Below are 16,920 nucleotides of genomic sequence, written 5' to 3'. Positions count from 1 at the left end.
TTCAGTGTCTTTCAAGTGGCATCATCAGAAAGGCAGATAATATTATTGCTGATCTTACATATCACAGAACTTTCCTACTGATCCATGTCATGGCTACTGGTTCTTCACCTTATTGCTCCAATCCCCTCTGTGTATTCTACCACTCAAGCCCATATTTATATGGTTTTCAAATGAAATGACATGTCCTAAAAATATACGAAACTCCAATATTTTTCTGTTTAAATAACATTTTCAAACAAGGAACATGTCATAATTGATTCTGCAGATGTTATTCTGCACAGAAGTACTACGTCGTCTTAAAGTGTTGTTCAAAAATATTATCGACATAAGCACAATTCAGATTTTTCATCTCAAATCTTGGAAGATGGCTTGAAGTTTACGAGGATTACAAGACAGGAAGGGGTACTCCCCTGGAAAAAGAATCCTCAAATTCTTAATCAATATTCCAAGGAGATTGTGGCCAATTCTGTAAGAAACAAACTGGCTCATGTGTAATTGGATGACAATAAACCAATAAAAGATGTCTTTCAAGTCTTCAAGAAAAATGTGAAGTGACAGTTTCTCAAACAATATTAGCAAAAGACTTTGCTTGCAAAACTATAAACTTCTTGCACTCAACTAAACATTATTCAATAAATCCAAAGAGAAGTTGTCAATACATAGCCTGGATTGATGCAGAGATTAGAAACTCAATTTTTCCCTCTGCCTAGCTAATAAAAACAAGATGTGATAGAGAAAAAAAGCATGCTAGCACAGGAGGCAGAGGCTACTTAAGGAACTTTTTTTCACAGCACCCTTGGGAAATATAAAGCTTTGAAGATAAGCGAGTTCTAGGCATAAAAATTCTAGTTCCGAAGCAAAAGGCCAGTTAATGGGCCAAAGGTTGGTCCAAGAGCAGCTGCCCTTGGAATTCTTTATCATGTATATGTCAAAACATGAAACAGAAAAGGAAAAGGAAATGAAATAAGCCAAAACTTTGCAGCTAGGCAATTCTCTACCACTGACAATGCCAATAAAATCGTTTCAGTTGGTGAAGCGTTTGCAGCATGGGAATGATTAAGCTGCCATTGCTCGTTGGAAATTTTCAAGGCTCAGATTCAACCAGGAAAATGAAGGTTTGCAACTTACATGGGAACATTGAGGTTGATAATACAGCACCCTTATGACAACTAGGAAATGGTACATCAGGAATCAGAACATCTCCATGTGCAAGACCAGAAACTGTATATTTTGCAATGTCCTTCACAGAAATTTAGTGATGTTGGCAAAATTCGTATAACCTCGCATCTTTTAATCTCTTCCCAAAATTGAATCCCACTCCTTTGTTTGCAGCATATTTGAAAATGAAACACCTTGATTCAGACAGTGAAGAGAGCCACTAAATTTCCATGCCTAACTTTCAGTAATCTTTTGAATTAAGATTTTAAAACCATTTACTAGAGATATTTAGTAAGTAAACTGGATTATACCATATAAATTCACCACGCTACACTCCTGAATCCTGACATGCACTTGGAAATAAAGCAACATAGGAAATAAGAAATAAACTGCATTCTTTTAACGTGCAAGGCCCAAGTTGAAATTCAATTAAGCATGGGACCATGTGATTTTCAGACCACTCCATTGATCATGAGGCACACCCAAGGCTTTCCATACAGTGCTTGAGGCAGACACAACGTTGTTGGCACAAGGAGGTTCATAATCATGATCTTTGTCGCAACCACCAGTTGAGTCACATTAGCAGTTACATTGATGTGTTTAACACACCTACTAGCATTATCGTACCATCCAGTTGATAATGCTATAGGTGGTGTATCATTAGGATGGAATTTTTCGTCACAGTAGGGTGGGTAATCTCCACTTTCTTCAAAGACATTGAATTTCAGGAAGGCCTTGGTATGGCTATAGACTGGCGGCGAACATTTGTAGGTTGAGTAGGACTTTGCCTGGAAAACAGATCCTAGTCATTCTCCTCAGGTGGGAGTTTCTTTCCCACCACTTTGCCACTTGGTTGACATTTTTGAGCCTCAATTTGTGAACAATACTCTGCGAACAGAAGAATGACCAGGAGTATGGAAGATTTTAAGCAAGAACTCTTCATGATTCTCAAAGGGGTAAAATATAACATTGGCCTGCTCAAACACTCATGCTAGTATGAGAATGATAGATTGATGACTACCTACATGGAATTAGGAATATTTTTATGCTAGGAGTCTGCTAGAGTAGAAAAAACAAAATAAGGCATCAGGATTTGAAGGTAAATGAATCCCATTCACATGCAGCAAACAGTATAATATTTTTCTAATTATTCTATAAACTTAACTATTACGGCCCCATGATTTGTGATGGGGTTTTTTATGCGGCCTGTCTTGACTTAGAGATCAACGTATTAGAAAATTCAGATTTGCTTCATGTCTTAGTAGATTGCTTGGTTGATCAAATGAAGACACCATGCCAGTATGTCATATCGATCGAGTCTTGATACTTCGTAATATTGAACAAGGATCTGAGATAACAGTCTGCGGAGATTGTTAAAAATGAAAAGACCACAATAATGTCTTCATTTCATCCAATTAGAGAGGTTAATATGTATATAAAGTCTTGCACTAATGCAACTTCTTCACCCCAAACCATTTCTAAAAACAATTGTAGAGGAAAGAAAATATGAAGAAGCAGGTTTGGTCTAGTGTTCTTCTCATTTGCCTGTCCTTTCTTTTTGCAAGTTCTTTTTGTGTCGAGGCTCAGACCTGCAGGCCTAGCGGTAAGATAAGGGGGAGAAAGGCTCCTAAAGGACAATGCAATGAAGAGAATGACTCTCTTTGCTGTATAAAAGGAAGGCTTTACACCACTTACAAATGCTCACCACCAGCGACCAATCACACAAAGGCAACTCTAACTCTTAATAGTTTCGAGAAGGGTGGAGATGGTGGCGCGCCATCAGAATGTGACAATCAGTACCATTCTGATGACACACCGGTCGTCGCACTTTCGACAGGATGGTTTAATCACAAGAGCAGGTGCTTGAATTATATTAAAATCTATGGTAATGGAAGGAGTGTCAAAGCCATGGTAGTCGATGAATGTGACTCTACTATGGGGTGTGATGCTGACCATGATTACCAGCCTCCTTGCCCTAACAATATTGTTGATGCATCTAAGGCTGTTTGGACGGCGCTGGAAGTGCCACTAAACCAATGGGGCGAAATGGACATACATTGGTCCGATGCTTGATTTTTCTACCCAATTTCTCCAGTCTCAAGTGCAAAAGGGAAGGTTTTCTCCCCTTTAAAAAAATGTTTTTTCTTTTAAGAACTTGTGTTGTTGTTGTTGTGTTGTGCGATTGGCTTGTGGATTTTGTAATCTGAAGTTTATTTTTCTACCTATCCTCTCCATGTTAATATCTCTAAGTGGAACTGAAATTCTACATAGCTGTAGTAATCCTTGCATCTTTGTTCTTCTTTGCCTTCAAGAAGTACCATGATGAATATAACTTGAAATTAAACTTCACTTTCCCTTCCCTGCTTCTCAGGAGGGATTACGAGTAATTATTTTTTTTGGATTTATTATTTAAAAAAAACAAACACAAATAAGAGAGAAAATGTGTTAATAGAATTAGAGTAAGATCCGTTCTTAGTGAGTTGGGCATCGTGACGTGCAAGTCACCAATATCACCTTGGATTATGTTCTGTAATGGTGCTTGAATTATATGTTTGTTTTTCAATCATGTCTTAATTTCTAGTACTCATCCATTCACGTATCATCTTGGCAGCATTCGCATCCCACACGCCAAAGAAATTACATGCAAATATAAGGATCAATTTGCTAAATATAGAAAACGGCTAACTACCAATCAATCTTATGCATGCCATAGTTATTAAATTATTTTAGTTGTGCTCTTTATTGCCCTATAATTAAATAGAATTAAAATTCGAAGAATGCCCCACGTCAACAAGTGCATTTATCTTTCAGCATTCCATCTTTATTGTTAACAATTTTTTTAATAATTTATTAGTTTATATAATTTTTATTTTATTTTATTTTATTAAACACATTTATTTTAGGAATATTATGAACATTTTGTACTGCACACGCCCGAACATGCGGTTGTAAACCAAGTGATTTTTCGTAGGGAAGCTTCTTCTGGTTGGAATCATATGGTTGTATGCTTGTAGACTTCAATGTTATAATCGGACATGATAAGACGATCACGGCACAAAACTTGTTAACAATGTCAAAATTGATCGTGACGGGAACGTCTAGTTGGATGTGAAAGATTAGGTTAAGCTTTTAAATAATTTTTTTTGAAACTTTTATAAATTTATAAATTTAATTAATATATCATTTAAAAGTTTTTTTTACCTTAAAACTCATACAAATCTATATTATCTTGTAATTAAATTTTTATTAAATGAATTAAGATGATAAAATTTAAATTTATAATTATTTGATAATCAAGACTATAATATTATATTAAAAAACCAATTTAGTTTAAAATTTTAAATTAATAAATATAATTTTAAAATGTAATTTATATTATTTTTTAATAATTAAAAATATAATTTATATTATACTTTAATTATTATAATATATTTACAAGGGCAAAATCAATACTGTCAAAGCAGGTAAGAAGAAGTCAATGATCCATAGGTAAAAGAGAAGAAAAGGTTTACAACCATGAAAACAGAAACTAATTTCATTAATAATAATCAACTCCACGCAGTTCAAGTTTCCAAGCATGCATGAAACACCTTGAAAGTTGAAGCAGCCAACAAAGCAGTGACGCGTACACAAGACAAAGGATTTTTAGGAACCCTTGCTGTTTATTATTATTTAACAAGAAGCACCATTATACATACATGAGCTGACCAACTGATTGATTAACTACTGCTTTGTTGGAACCATGCCCATGTTTCCTCATTTGCAGGAGCATGGATCACAGGTGCAGTTCGATCCACACTTGCAGCCATTCTCAGCACCGAAGTCCATCTCAGACCTCTCATAGAACCTGCAGAAGTAGCAGAACAATTTCAGTAAACACAATATTAGTGTTCTAAAAAGAACATTTTTGGATCTTAAATATAAGAGTAGAATATTGATTGGAAATCCAAATCCTTAATCATTGGAATGTCCCAGTGCGTCAGAGCGGCCTCCTTTGGGGGCTTAGTTAAACTTCGATGCATGAAAATAATAATATATGAATTGAGTGATACATACATCTTAACTGGTGCAACACCTGCAATGATTGTCTCAGTTGTGGTGTTCTCTGAGAAACCTAAGTCAGGGTACATGCCACATCTGCCAAGCACAAGAAGATTGCAACCACAGAAAAGTGAGTTTCAGACTACAGTCAAGGGAAATTCAAGGAGAAAGAAGAGAGAATACAAGTAACTAATCTATCGGTGCCCTTTTCAGTATCTTTAAGGGACTAATTAGTAGAAGCTTGACAAGAAAAGAACTAGTAATTACTTGCAGCCACTGCCACACTTGCAGTCAGAGCCACAGCTACAGCCAGACATTTTCTGCGGGTAAAATAGGATAAAGGGGCCTGGAAAGCCTTTGCTCAGAAACTGAATTTGCTCAAGCTGGTTCGCTCTTGATGATTCAATTTCCAGGTTCTGACCTGCTATTTATCGTGTAGCTCATGCAAAATGAGGTTGATATCCACCGTACACATGGCTAAATCCTAAGGTAATAGCGTCTGCATCAGGGTTTAAAAAGAGTGGACAGCGGACTTTTCATGGAAATTATAAGTAGCTTCCATAATTAAACAAAGAAATTAGATGATAAACACAAAGAAGCAAATCATAGTGTTACTTAATGGAAGAAGACATTGACATTTTTTGTCTTCCAACCAAAGATGATGTTACTGGCATTTATTCTTGAACAAATCTCTGCTATCTTGTATGCTAATTAATGGTGTTGAAACTCTTTAAAACTTTTTATTTACTATGGGAATATCGAAACCTTGGTGGGTCCTGATGATGAAAATGATTTATTAGTTTAAAACACTAACTTCTTAAAAAATAAAAAAGTGGTTATTTTCATTAGTCACAAGACCATTGAATGCCTTAAAAGAAATCAAGTAAATGGGGCACAACACGCTCATGAACTCATGAAGCATGCTCGCTTTGGAGAGAGAAACTTGTGCCCATCAACGTCTTCTATATTTGTCATATTGTTGTAGACATTAGATAACTCCAAAGGTTCTTAAATTTAAGTTACATCATTTCCATGTTTTTAATTAGCATATTAAAATAACTTTATATTAAAATAACTTTATATATGTAGATTAGTTTTTGTAGGAGTAATGCTACATCAAGAAATATTTTTTAAAATTCATATAAATATGTTGGATTTGTCAACATCGATTATTGATTTTTCTTTTTTTAAGTTTTAATACACAAAATAAATAGACTGACTCATCTTTCTATAACTCATTTATATTTTAAGTTAATTTATTGATTTATTTTTTATAGTGTGTATGTATATTTCAGTATTTTAATTTAAAATATTTTCTTAGAAAATTTTCTTTTATTAATATATGACTTGTATGCTAATGTTTATTTTGGATTTGGGAAAAATTGAATCTTGCTGTCATTTAATAAAATTAAGTTTGATTTTTTAATTTAGATGTGTTATAATTTAAGAAATGATGACTTATTTTAATGGGTTTTAATAAAATTTGGTTAACTTTATAATTAAATTAGAAATTTAAGAAAATTGATTTTTTTAATGAAAAACATAAAATCAATACTATTCTATATAAATTTGTAATGAAGATCATTTATAGATATATTAAAATTCTCACAAAAAATTTTAATTTTGGTCAAGGGGTTCTTTTTCTTAAAAAAAAAAAAAAACAGCAGCAAAGTTTTGGGATTTTGGTTGGCAGAACATCTATTTTGATGGACAAAAATAATACTTGCTTTTTCGTAATGGATCAGGCCCTTCCAAACTAGTTTTAAAAAAGAAACTCCACTGGGCCACGTGTTGGTTTTTTAAAGCCCTCTTGTGTCCTTAAACAAAGCTTGCTTCAGTTTGGGCTGGGAAGCCTAGCTAACATGACTGCACTAAATCTTTAGCGTTTAAGATCATGTTTGACAAAATTAAAATTAATAAAAAAAGGGGAGTATATTTGGGCTCTTAAAGGTTTGTTTGCAAACTTGGTCCAAGCAAATTTCAAAGTCTTGTTTTTCAGTTTTTTTTTTTTGGTTTTCTTATGTAATTCTAATTAAATTTAAGGTTTTATTTTGTAATTATTTTAGGTTTCTTATATATTTTTATCCTTTTATATTTAATATTTAAGATTATGAACTTTACTATTATGCTTTTCTAGTATTAAATAAATTAATCTTTTTATATATATAATATAAACAAAAAACATTATTAAAAAAATACATTTAAATATTTTGCATTGCTAAATGAAATGACAAGTTTGAATATCATACCAAATATTGTTACTTCAGCATGTTGGTTGATCCAATTTGTAAAGAAAGCAAGGTTTTAGAGGTTTAAAGAGTATATTTAGAAGCATGCTTGTAATTATTTTTTTAAATGTTTTTTATTCAGAAAAGTAGAAAAGTATGTGAATAATATTTTTTTTATTTTTTAAAAATTATTTTTAAAATTAACACATCAAAATAATTTAAAAATATCAAAAATATATTAATTTAAAAAAAAATTAAATTTTTTTAAAAGTTCTTTTAAAAAGCACTCCCGAGAGCCCTCAAAGTAGGTTTAAAACAATGACTGGAATGGGTGTGGAGAGCCGTTACTTAAAAAAATAACCAGCAACCACTCCGACTCCATTTCTTCTTCTAGCTGTAGCAGAAGCATTAGGAGTAGAGAAAAACACAACAAAGATGATGCTTTCTTCTTCTTCTTTTATAAACATTGATGATGCCCTTGCTTGTTTCAATCACATGCTTCATGGTAAACCCTGGCCTTGTATTATCCAATTCAATAAATTATTGTCTGCAGCTGTTAGAATGAGACATTATGAGAATGTGGGTTCTCTGACCAAACAAATGGAATTTGTTGATGCCATGTGCAAATACGGGAATCTTAAATTAAGATGAAAGGGAGCTGTTTTCACAATAATGAATAGACTTTATAAAGAAGGATTGCTAGATGAAGCATTGGAAGCTTTCTGAAATATGGAAGAGGATGGCTGCCCTCCAGATGAATTTTCTTGTAATGTTATTAACCGAGGATTTCTCCCGCACAGGGATGACTCAAGGGCAGTACTTGAAGATAGCATGCAGTTCAGGCAACTGTTATGCTCATATCTAGGTTACAAGAAAGCTTTCCAACTAGGATATGAGTTTTATGCCATAGTTCGTAAGAAAAGTCTGAAAAAAAGGTGGTGCGTATTTCTTCTGCTTTTATAATGATTTATACTTCCAAGGTTTGATTGAATTGATCATCAATCATCGACATGTTGGAATTTTATTATTAAAGCATGGTCTTCCTTCCACGTCAATTATTGGTGCTTTCAGAGGTACTTTTAAATACCATTTAGTTCCTATCTCGATCTCGAGATAGAAGAGACAAAAACATTAGAGGAAGAGAGGATGAGTCCTCCTGTATCTGTTGATTGATTTGAAAGGATAGAAATTCACTTCAAAATTATCTCAAAAACATATTTATTTTACATTTGTATTTCTGTACTTTCAAACAAACACTTTCTTGTTCCTTTTGGATCCGTTTCTTATTTTCTGGGACACTAAATGATTTGGATGATGTGTTCGTGGCTGTTATATTGCCATGGTTCCTAGTATTCAAACTTGGTTTCGATGGAAATCGTAGACTTCGGCTGTGGAAGCGAGCAGCCCAACTTATGAAACAAGTGTGATCCCATAGTCAGTGAAAAGAAGCATGCTTTGGAAGTGATGGCGGTTGAATGCTTTATTTATAGAACTTGAATCTGCTTCTGAAACTAGCATTGTATCTAGATAAAGAATTAAATGAAAAACATAAATAAAGAATTGAAGAACTTGAATGAAAGGAATAGAATGTTAGGGATATGGTAAATTTTACGCTTTCAAGAGAAGTTGAATTGTATGGGGCGACGAAAAAGGGTGGTATGAAGCTTGAGACAGCTTCTTATACTGCGTTTATGAGGGCTCTGGATTCTCATGACATGATGAAAATTATTTATGCAACGATTACTTTGAGATTTCATGTTGCTATAATGTATAATGTGATGCAAACTCTGTTCTACATAATTATTTCATCAAACTAGACAACAGAGTTGATGGAATACACAGAGATTCAACTACCTTTGCAGAACCAAGCTGCTCATCTACAGAATAAAAGTAACATAGACAACCACTTACACAAAGCACACACTTCTGCTGCAAGTTACATAAACAGCTACTGATTACTAGTGTTAATATTAACCCCAGTGATCAACCAACTTAGGGGGAAAAGGCAGCTTGTTTCTTCCTTTCTACTTTCTGGTTTATGTTTCTTATCAGCACATTACAGGGTACTGGAAAGGAACTCTTTCCGCTGACTGGTCAAGCCCACAAAGTTTCAAGCACGTCGAAAGGATCTTCCTCTGGGTCGAACATGGAAGTTCCTGCAGGGCCATTGTTAGTGCTGACTTGCTCTGTGATCAGTGGTGGATCAACTTGGGTGAAGTCATAACGGCTATAATCCAGCTGATCATAACCAAGGAACGATTGTAGATGTGGTAGTATTTCAGGGTCTACCTGTGCAGAGAATCGAGAAAGCAAGCATTAGGTTTTTTATCAAAGATTGAAAGTTGCCCATGAGGCTCCGCTCTTAAGTCTCACCTGATCTTCTGGAATTGTAAAATCTGAAACAGGGCATGTAGAAGCAGGAGTTCCGCCATTATCACAGGTAGATTTCCCAGTCTGCTGATCTGCATATTCATTTTCAAGAACATTAGTTATTTTGATGATTAGATTTCAAGATGAATAGATTACGACAAATTTAACCTCCTACCTCACCTTTATTATCGATAATATTATTATAGGTTGAAAAATCACTCTTATCACTGGTAATCCAGTTTTCTAAATCAGAACCTTCATCTGGTACTGGAGTAATATTTTCCTTGTTACATGGCATATCAGCCTTCTCATCTGTCCTTTTAACCTTCTTACCTGGTCCTTTACTCTTCTTAACTGACGTCTTCTTCTTCATTACACTAGATGCTGGAGTACTATTATCCTCGTTACATATTGGCAGTGGCAGTTCAGCCGCCTCCTTTCTCTTTTTCACCTTCTTACTTGGCATCTTCTTCATTACTTTACACAGAACCAGAGAAGTACTCTACAAAAGATGGACCGGCAAATGGGATTAAAGAAAAACAACTCAAAAATGATGGAACCATCGAATTTTCGCTTTAATATAATTATATAATTAAGATGATGAGATGTGAACTCCTGATCACTTAATTATCAAAACTAAACTTCTTCTACTCTGACACACACACACACACACACGTATATAAACACACACTACGCACCAGGTTGGGTATACTGTACTCGTGCATCACATACTTGATCTCATCTTTAACACGAGAATGAACATAAATCTTTCTGATACCACTATTCACTTCCCCATTATGTTGAGATGTTATCTCACAATGCTTTCCTGTAGCTAGCCATGAACCTGTGCCTGTTGACCTATTGATTCTCCCGTCATTTGTGCCCGGGAACTTGGGATGGAGAGGAGAAAAGAAATGTCCTTCTCCATCATCTGAATCTGTCCCAGCAAAATCTAATCAAACTCAGAAAATAGTTAACTCAACTAGATAGCTAGTTCGCACTTGAAAATTTATAAGAGAAAGAAAGACAAAACACGGATCGTCTACTTACAAGGTAAATCGGAGGGATCAAACTGGTAGGGATCAAGTAGGGGGATTCTGCTGACTAGGTGATCATTCCCAAGTAATTTTTGCATTAGATAATGATATGTTAGTTCTTCATCATTCGGATTAAATCTATCTCCAACGTTATATTCGAAAGGTGTTGTCATGCGTGTCATCTTTTGCCGCTAAATATGCGTGCCTGCTAGCATAAGACGAACTATAAACAACAAGAAGCAGTGACAAGATGCTAAATATATAATTAAGAACAGCAGCTGTCTACATCGTTATTAGTAGGAAAAAAAAAACTAAAAGATAAAATTATACATACTCACACTGATAGAAGGATATATTTCATTCCTCTTCCTAAAACAGGAATTGGGGGGGCCTAGCAAAAGGCCCTCTTAATTGTAGATGAAGATTTAGATACTGAAGAGAGATCAAGAGTAAAAACGAAATAAAAAGTGAAGAACTCACCTGGCGTGGCACTGGAGCGAGAGGTGCAGCACATTTATATAGGGAAAAACTGTCCTGCACTGCACTTGCGCTGAAACCGCGTTGATTTGGAAAAAGGAATATAACGGAACAAGCACAACGCCTTCCCAAAACCTTTCTACAAGTTTCGTAGGCCCCATCTATCTTCTTTCTTGGGCAGCAAGTACTCGGAAAGAAATTTTTTTAAAAGAAAAGAAAAGAAAATGATTTTTTTCTTATATAATATAGTGTTATTAAATTTGATTTAATAATTTAAATTTAAAAGTTTTTAATTTAAGTTTTTATAAAGTTTAAATTTTTAATTAAATCATGTTAAAATTATTTTGATATAACTTAGTACGTCTAAAAATAAAAATAATCAAAAGATAAAAATCAAACGTTCAAATTTTAAAAAAAAGTTCTCATCTTTTATATATATATATAGAGAGATAAATGGTGATATATTAAATTAATTTTAATTAATTTAGGTTAACTTGTTAAATTTATGATTCGGGTTTGTAGATTCCAATGAGTTCAATAATATTTTTTTATATTTTAATTATGTAATAAAAAAAATAAAGACTAATTTAAAATTAATATAATATTAAAAAATAAAATTAAAAAAATAATAAATTCATCAAAAACCTATTATTAAAGGATTTTTTGTTTAAAAAACAAACTTGATCAAATTAGACATGTAACTTTGAGTGCCTAGCATATCAGGGCTTTAAACAAAAGCCTAGGTGTGTAGGCTTGGTCAATCAACTTGGACGACTAGAATAAAATGGTTTTAATTTTTTAAAAAAATGTGAAACTAAATTTTTTTAAATAAATACTAGCATTTAATTACTTTAAAATCATTTATGAATACCAAAATCAACCAAATCTAAAATTTAAAAAGGAACTTTGTTTTATTTTTTAAACATATTTATAGAAAAAGTTCATTATTATTGAACTTTTATTGTCAAATGAAACTCATTCATATCAAGTTTGATTATTTTTGTTATTAATACTGCGACAACTGACAATTTCCTTCTTTGTTTTTATTGTTTTTCAATAACTTTCTCTTTCTTTTCTCTAACTCAGGAATTGAAAAGCAAATTTTGGAAATAAAGTAAAAATTATCATGATTTTAGGGTGTTAAGAAAAGAAAAGAAATTTTTTTTTCTTATATAATATGGTGTTATTAAATTTGATTTAATAATTTAAATTTAGAAGTTTTTAATTTGAGTTTTTATAAAGTTTAAATTTTTAATTAAATCATATAAAAGTTGTTTTGATATAACTTGATAGGTTTAAAAATAAAAATAATTAAAAGGTAAAAAATAATATAAAAAATAAAGATCAAACACTCAAATTTTTTTAAAAATTTATCTTTTATATATATATATATATTTATATATATTGAGATGATATATTGAATTAATTCTAATTAATCCAAGTTAACTCGTTAAATTTATGATCCGGGTTTATAGGTTCTAATGAATTCAATAATAATTTTTTATATTTTAATTATGTGATAAAAAAATAAAAATCAATTTAAAATTAATATAATATTAAAAAATAAAATTAAAAAAATATCAAATTCATAAAAAAAAACCCTTGTTAAAAGATTTTTTATTAAAAAAATAACTAATCAAATTATACATGTAACTTTGAGTGGCTTAACATATCAGGGCTTTAAACAAAAACCTTGGTGCATGGGCCTAACCAACCACCTTGCACGGCTAGAATAAAATGATTTTAACTTTTAAAAACAATCTAAAGCTAAAATGATTTTTTTATAAAATAAATACTAGTATTTAATTACTTTAAAATCATTCATGAATATCAAAATCATTCATGAATATCAAAATCAGTATTTAATTACTTAAATTTGAAAAGATATTTTGTTTTATTTTTTAAATATATTTATAAAAAAAGTTCATTATTATTGAATTTTCATTATCAAATAAAACTTATTAATATCAAGTCATTTTTGTTATTAATATCGTGATAGCTGATAATTTCTTTTTTTTATTGTTTTTTAATAACTTTCTTTTTCTTTTTTCTAACCCAGGAATTGAAAAGCAAATTTTGGAAACAAAGTAAAAATTATCATGATTTTAGGGTGATTCATATATTTTCTTTATATTTTAATTTAGAAATTAATTTCATATAATTACACTGTAAATAATGCAATTGAAAACAAAACTAGACAAAACGCTAATTGTTCATATGAACAGTAGCCACCTTCAATTTTCCTTTTGTTTTTGGTAATTGTGCTAATTTAATTTTTAAATAAATATAATATCTTATTTTGTTTCTCTATTTATTTTTCTATCCAAACTAACATAATAATTACATAACTTGCATATGATGCCTTTTATTATGATTTTGATAAATAGCTCATCCGTCTTTATATTTTAAATTAATGATGTTTCCGGTAAGTACTTTATACACATACACACACCTTTTATGTTTTTTATTGTCATTTCAATCTTAAATATATGCTTCTACACCATGGCATATATACTATTCAAATTAATAAATTTATACATGTTAACTATTCTGCAAGTTGATTTTTCTAAAATCCGATTATTCTCTTCTTAGTAACTCAATAATGCAAGACAAATATGTAATTAATTTGCACTTTTTTTAATCTTAAATTAACACATGAAAAAAAATATTTTAAATAAATTTCTATCTCATATTATTAATTAAGATATTATGTAGTTTTTTTAATATAAGAAAAATTAACTAAAATTATAATACGTTATTTGAATTAACATATTATAATGCGTCATTTATTTTTTTAAAAATAAATAAATTGACAGAATAAAAAGTAATTCTGTAAAAAAAAAATTGACAGAATAAAAAGTAATTCTGTAAATATCTGTGTTGCTAGTTCCAAATATCAGGATTAGAATTAAGTAGATAAGGATTTTTACATTTTATATTTGTTTAATTTGAAATATTATATATATATATATGTAATACCCTATTAATTTCTTAAATTAATTGAAAATATATTTGAGTTCTTATTTTTAAATGCGATTAAATATTTAGGTTGTTTTCGAAAAAGATTATAGTAATTACACACTTCTACAAGTTACATAACCGGTTGCTGATTAATAACTAGTGGTAATATTAACCCCAGTGATCAAATCAACATAGGGGAGAAAGAGAGTTTGTTTCTTACTTTCTATTTTCTAGTTTTGTTTCTTATCGGTACACAAGAGGGTGTAGCTAAGAAACACTCTCCACCGACTGGTCAAGACCACAGAGGTTCAAGCCAGATGTAAAGATCATCATCTAGAGTGAAGTCATGAAGGGTAAGGTCCTGCTGATCATAACCAGAGAATGATTGCAAATGTGGTAGTATTTCAGGGTCTCCCTGTAGAGAGAAACAAAAAAACCAAGCATTAGGCTTATATATGCAAAGATTGAAAGTTTCCCATGAGAATCCGCCCTCAAGTCTCACCTGATAATCTTCTGGAGTTGTAAAATCTGCGACATGGTATACAGAAGCAGAAGAAGTCTTCAGGCAATTTGTTCCGCCATTTTCACATGTAGATTTTGCGGTCTGCTGATCTGTATATTCATTTTCAAGATGACATTATTATTTTTGTTTCTTGATGAATAGACTACAACAAAGTTAACCTCCTACCTCACCTTTATTATCGATAATATTATTATAATCACTCTTATCACTGGTAATCCAGTTTTCGAAATCCGAACCTTCATCTGGTACTGGAATAATATTTTCCTTGTTATATGGCATATCAGCCTTATCTTGTGTCGTTTTAACCTTCTTACATGGTCCTGCACTCTTCTTATCTGGCATCTTCTTCTTCATTAGACCAGATGATAGAGTACTATTATCCTCGTTACATATTGGCAGTGGCAGTTCAGCCGCCTCCTTTCTCTTTTTAACCTTCTTACATGTTCCTTCACTCTTCTTACTTGGCATCTTCTTCATTAATTTACACAGAACCAGAGAATTCTACAAACGATGGACCGGCAAATGGGATTCAAGAAACACAACTCAAAAATTATGGAACCATACGAATTCCCTCTAATATAATTATATAATTACGATGTGAACTCCTGATCAGTTGATTATCAAAACTAAACTTAAGCTGTTTGATGGAGATATAAACAATAATCTTCTTCTACTCTTTGACACACACACATGTATATAAACACACACTACGCACCTGGTTGGGTATACTGAACTCGTGCATCACATACTTGATCCCATCTTTATTACAAGAATGAACAAAAATTCTTCTGATACCAATTACTTCTCCATTATGTTGAGATGTTATCTCATAATCCTTTCCTTTTGCTAGCCATGAACCTGTTCTTGTTGACCTATTGATTCTCCCGTTATTTGTGCCGGGGTACTTAGGATGGAGAGGAGAAAAGAAATATCCCTCTCCATCATCTGAATCTGTCCCAGCAAAATCTAATCAAACTTGGAAAATAGTTAACACAACTAGATAGCTTGTCCGCACTTGAAAATTTATAAGAGAAGAAAGACAAAACACGGATCGTCTACTTACAAGGTAAATCCCAGGGATCACGCTGGTAGACATCAAGTAGGGGGATTCTGCTGACTAGGTGATCATTCCCAAGTAATTTTTGCATTAGAAAATGAGTTATTAGTTCGTCCTTAGTCGGACTAAATCTATCTCCAACGTTATATTCAGAAGGTGTCATCTTTTGCCGTTAAATATGCGTGCCTGCAAGAAAAGTAGCATGAGAAGCATGTATTTCATTCCTCTTCCTAAAACAGGAATCGAGGACCTAGCTAGGCCTCTTAATTGCATAAGATGAAGCTGTAGACATTGAAGAGGGATGAACAAGAGGACCACAAAGTCTTCTTTTTTCGAAGGAAAAACGAAATATGAAATGCGGAGCTCAGCTGTTGTGGCTGGCTGTGGCACCGGGGACAGCAAATTAAGGCATCACATTTATATAGGGAAAAGCTACACTGCACTTCTGCTCAAGCCGCGTTACTTTGGAACAAGGAATATAACATAAAAAGCACAGTACTACACTGCACTTCTACAAGTTTTGTATGCCCCACCGTCTTCTTTTTCGTGGGTAGCAAGCAATTGGAAATAAAATTTGAAGAAAAGAAAAGAAAATAATGTTTTTCCTTGTATAATTATGCGAGTTTCTAATTTTTATTGGAACAAATGATTTTTTCTCTATATATATTTTTTATTTTTTTTTTCTATTGAAATTAAAAGAATTGTTATATAAAGATGTCTTTTATTCGGAATACAATAAGTATGTCATTTGTTCTTAAATGAAATACATCATTTAAATTAACTAATTTTTTTAATTGAATTTCACATGATTTCTATGTTTAGGTTTTATATAAAGATGAATTAAACCATATTAACCACATACTAATTGTGTTTGTAGCTGTTAATTATCATAAAAAAAAATGGGAACCAAAGGAAAGTACTTGAAATTAAATAGGGGAAAATTAATTTGAAAATAGAATTATAATTTTTATCCAAATGGCAAGCATAAAAAAAAATATATATAAGGCAAATTCATGTAACCTGCACAATACTTATCTTTCTGTTCTCTCTTTCCTCACTTCTTCCACG

The 16,920-nt window shown here is 32.0% G+C and overlaps 3 protein-coding genes across 9 annotated transcripts; 1 reads left to right on the top strand and 2 right to left on the bottom strand.

The window, feature by feature from the left end:
* The first annotated feature begins 2,664 nt into the window (after positions 1–2,664).
* Positions 2,665–3,231, top strand: LOC105109781 (putative ripening-related protein 1). Its single transcript, XM_011004594.1, has one exon. The coding sequence runs from the start codon at positions 2,665–2,667 to the stop codon at positions 3,229–3,231; it is 567 nt and encodes a 188-aa protein (XP_011002896.1).
* A 5,986-nt stretch (positions 3,232–9,217) lies between these two features.
* On the bottom strand, positions 9,218–11,543 carry LOC105109779 (NAC domain-containing protein 4-like). Of its 7 annotated transcripts, none has more exons than XM_011004589.1 (6): positions 11,169–11,543; positions 10,848–11,042; positions 10,496–10,749; positions 9,978–10,299; positions 9,801–9,889; positions 9,218–9,716 (listed from the first exon to the last, which is right to left on the bottom strand). In XM_011004589.1, the coding sequence occupies exons 2-6, from the start codon at positions 11,014–11,016 to the stop codon at positions 9,522–9,524; spliced, it is 1,029 nt and encodes a 342-aa protein (XP_011002891.1). In that variant the 5' UTR covers positions 11,017–11,042; positions 11,169–11,543; the 3' UTR covers positions 9,218–9,521. The 7 variants fall into 7 exon arrangements, with proteins under 7 accessions (XP_011002891.1, XP_011002890.1, XP_011002889.1 ...); XM_011004588.1 differs by having other exon boundaries at positions 10,848–11,039; XM_011004587.1 differs by having other exon boundaries at positions 11,173–11,543.
* A 2,859-nt stretch (positions 11,544–14,402) lies between these two features.
* Positions 14,403–16,272, bottom strand: LOC105109780 (protein CUP-SHAPED COTYLEDON 2-like). The gene is made up of 5 exons (XM_011004593.1): positions 15,859–16,272; positions 15,511–15,761; positions 14,966–15,296; positions 14,775–14,884; positions 14,403–14,687 (listed from the first exon to the last, which is right to left on the bottom strand). The coding sequence occupies exons 1-5, from the start codon at positions 16,013–16,015 to the stop codon at positions 14,565–14,567; spliced, it is 972 nt and encodes a 323-aa protein (XP_011002895.1). The 5' UTR covers positions 16,016–16,272; the 3' UTR covers positions 14,403–14,564.
* Positions 16,273–16,920: the final 648 nt, after the last annotated feature.

The sequence above is a fragment of the Populus euphratica genome, unplaced genomic scaffold (genome assembly GCF_000495115.2).
Source record: "Populus euphratica unplaced genomic scaffold, PopEup_1.0 scaffold228.1, whole genome shotgun sequence".
Taxonomy (NCBI): domain Eukaryota; kingdom Viridiplantae; phylum Streptophyta; class Magnoliopsida; order Malpighiales; family Salicaceae; genus Populus; species Populus euphratica.
Note: the sequence above shows the minus strand (reverse complement) of the source record. Positions and strands in the feature narration are given on the sequence as shown.

Coding starts and splice junctions, on each gene's coding strand:
- LOC105109781 (XM_011004594.1), top strand. CDS start 2,665: ATGAAGAAGCAGGTTTGGTCTAGTGTTCTTCTCATTTGCCTGTCCTTT.
- LOC105109779 (XM_011004589.1), bottom strand. CDS start 11,016: ATGACACGCATGACAACACCTTTCGAATATAACGTTGGAGATAGATTT. Junction 10,300..10,495: donor AGTACAGTATACCCAACCTG/GTGCGTAGTGTG, acceptor CATCTTTTGTAG/AGTACTTCTCTGGTTCTGTG. Junction 9,717..9,800: donor TTACAATTCCAGAAGATCAG/GTGAGACTTAAG, acceptor TTCTCTGCACAG/GTAGACCCTGAAATACTACC.
- LOC105109780 (XM_011004593.1), bottom strand. CDS start 16,015: ATGACACCTTCTGAATATAACGTTGGAGATAGATTTAGTCCGACTAAG. Junction 15,297..15,510: donor AGTTCAGTATACCCAACCAG/GTGCGTAGTGTG, acceptor CATCGTTTGTAG/AATTCTCTGGTTCTGTGTAA. Junction 14,885..14,965: donor TAATATTATCGATAATAAAG/GTGAGGTAGGAG, acceptor ATGAATATACAG/ATCAGCAGACCGCAAAATCT.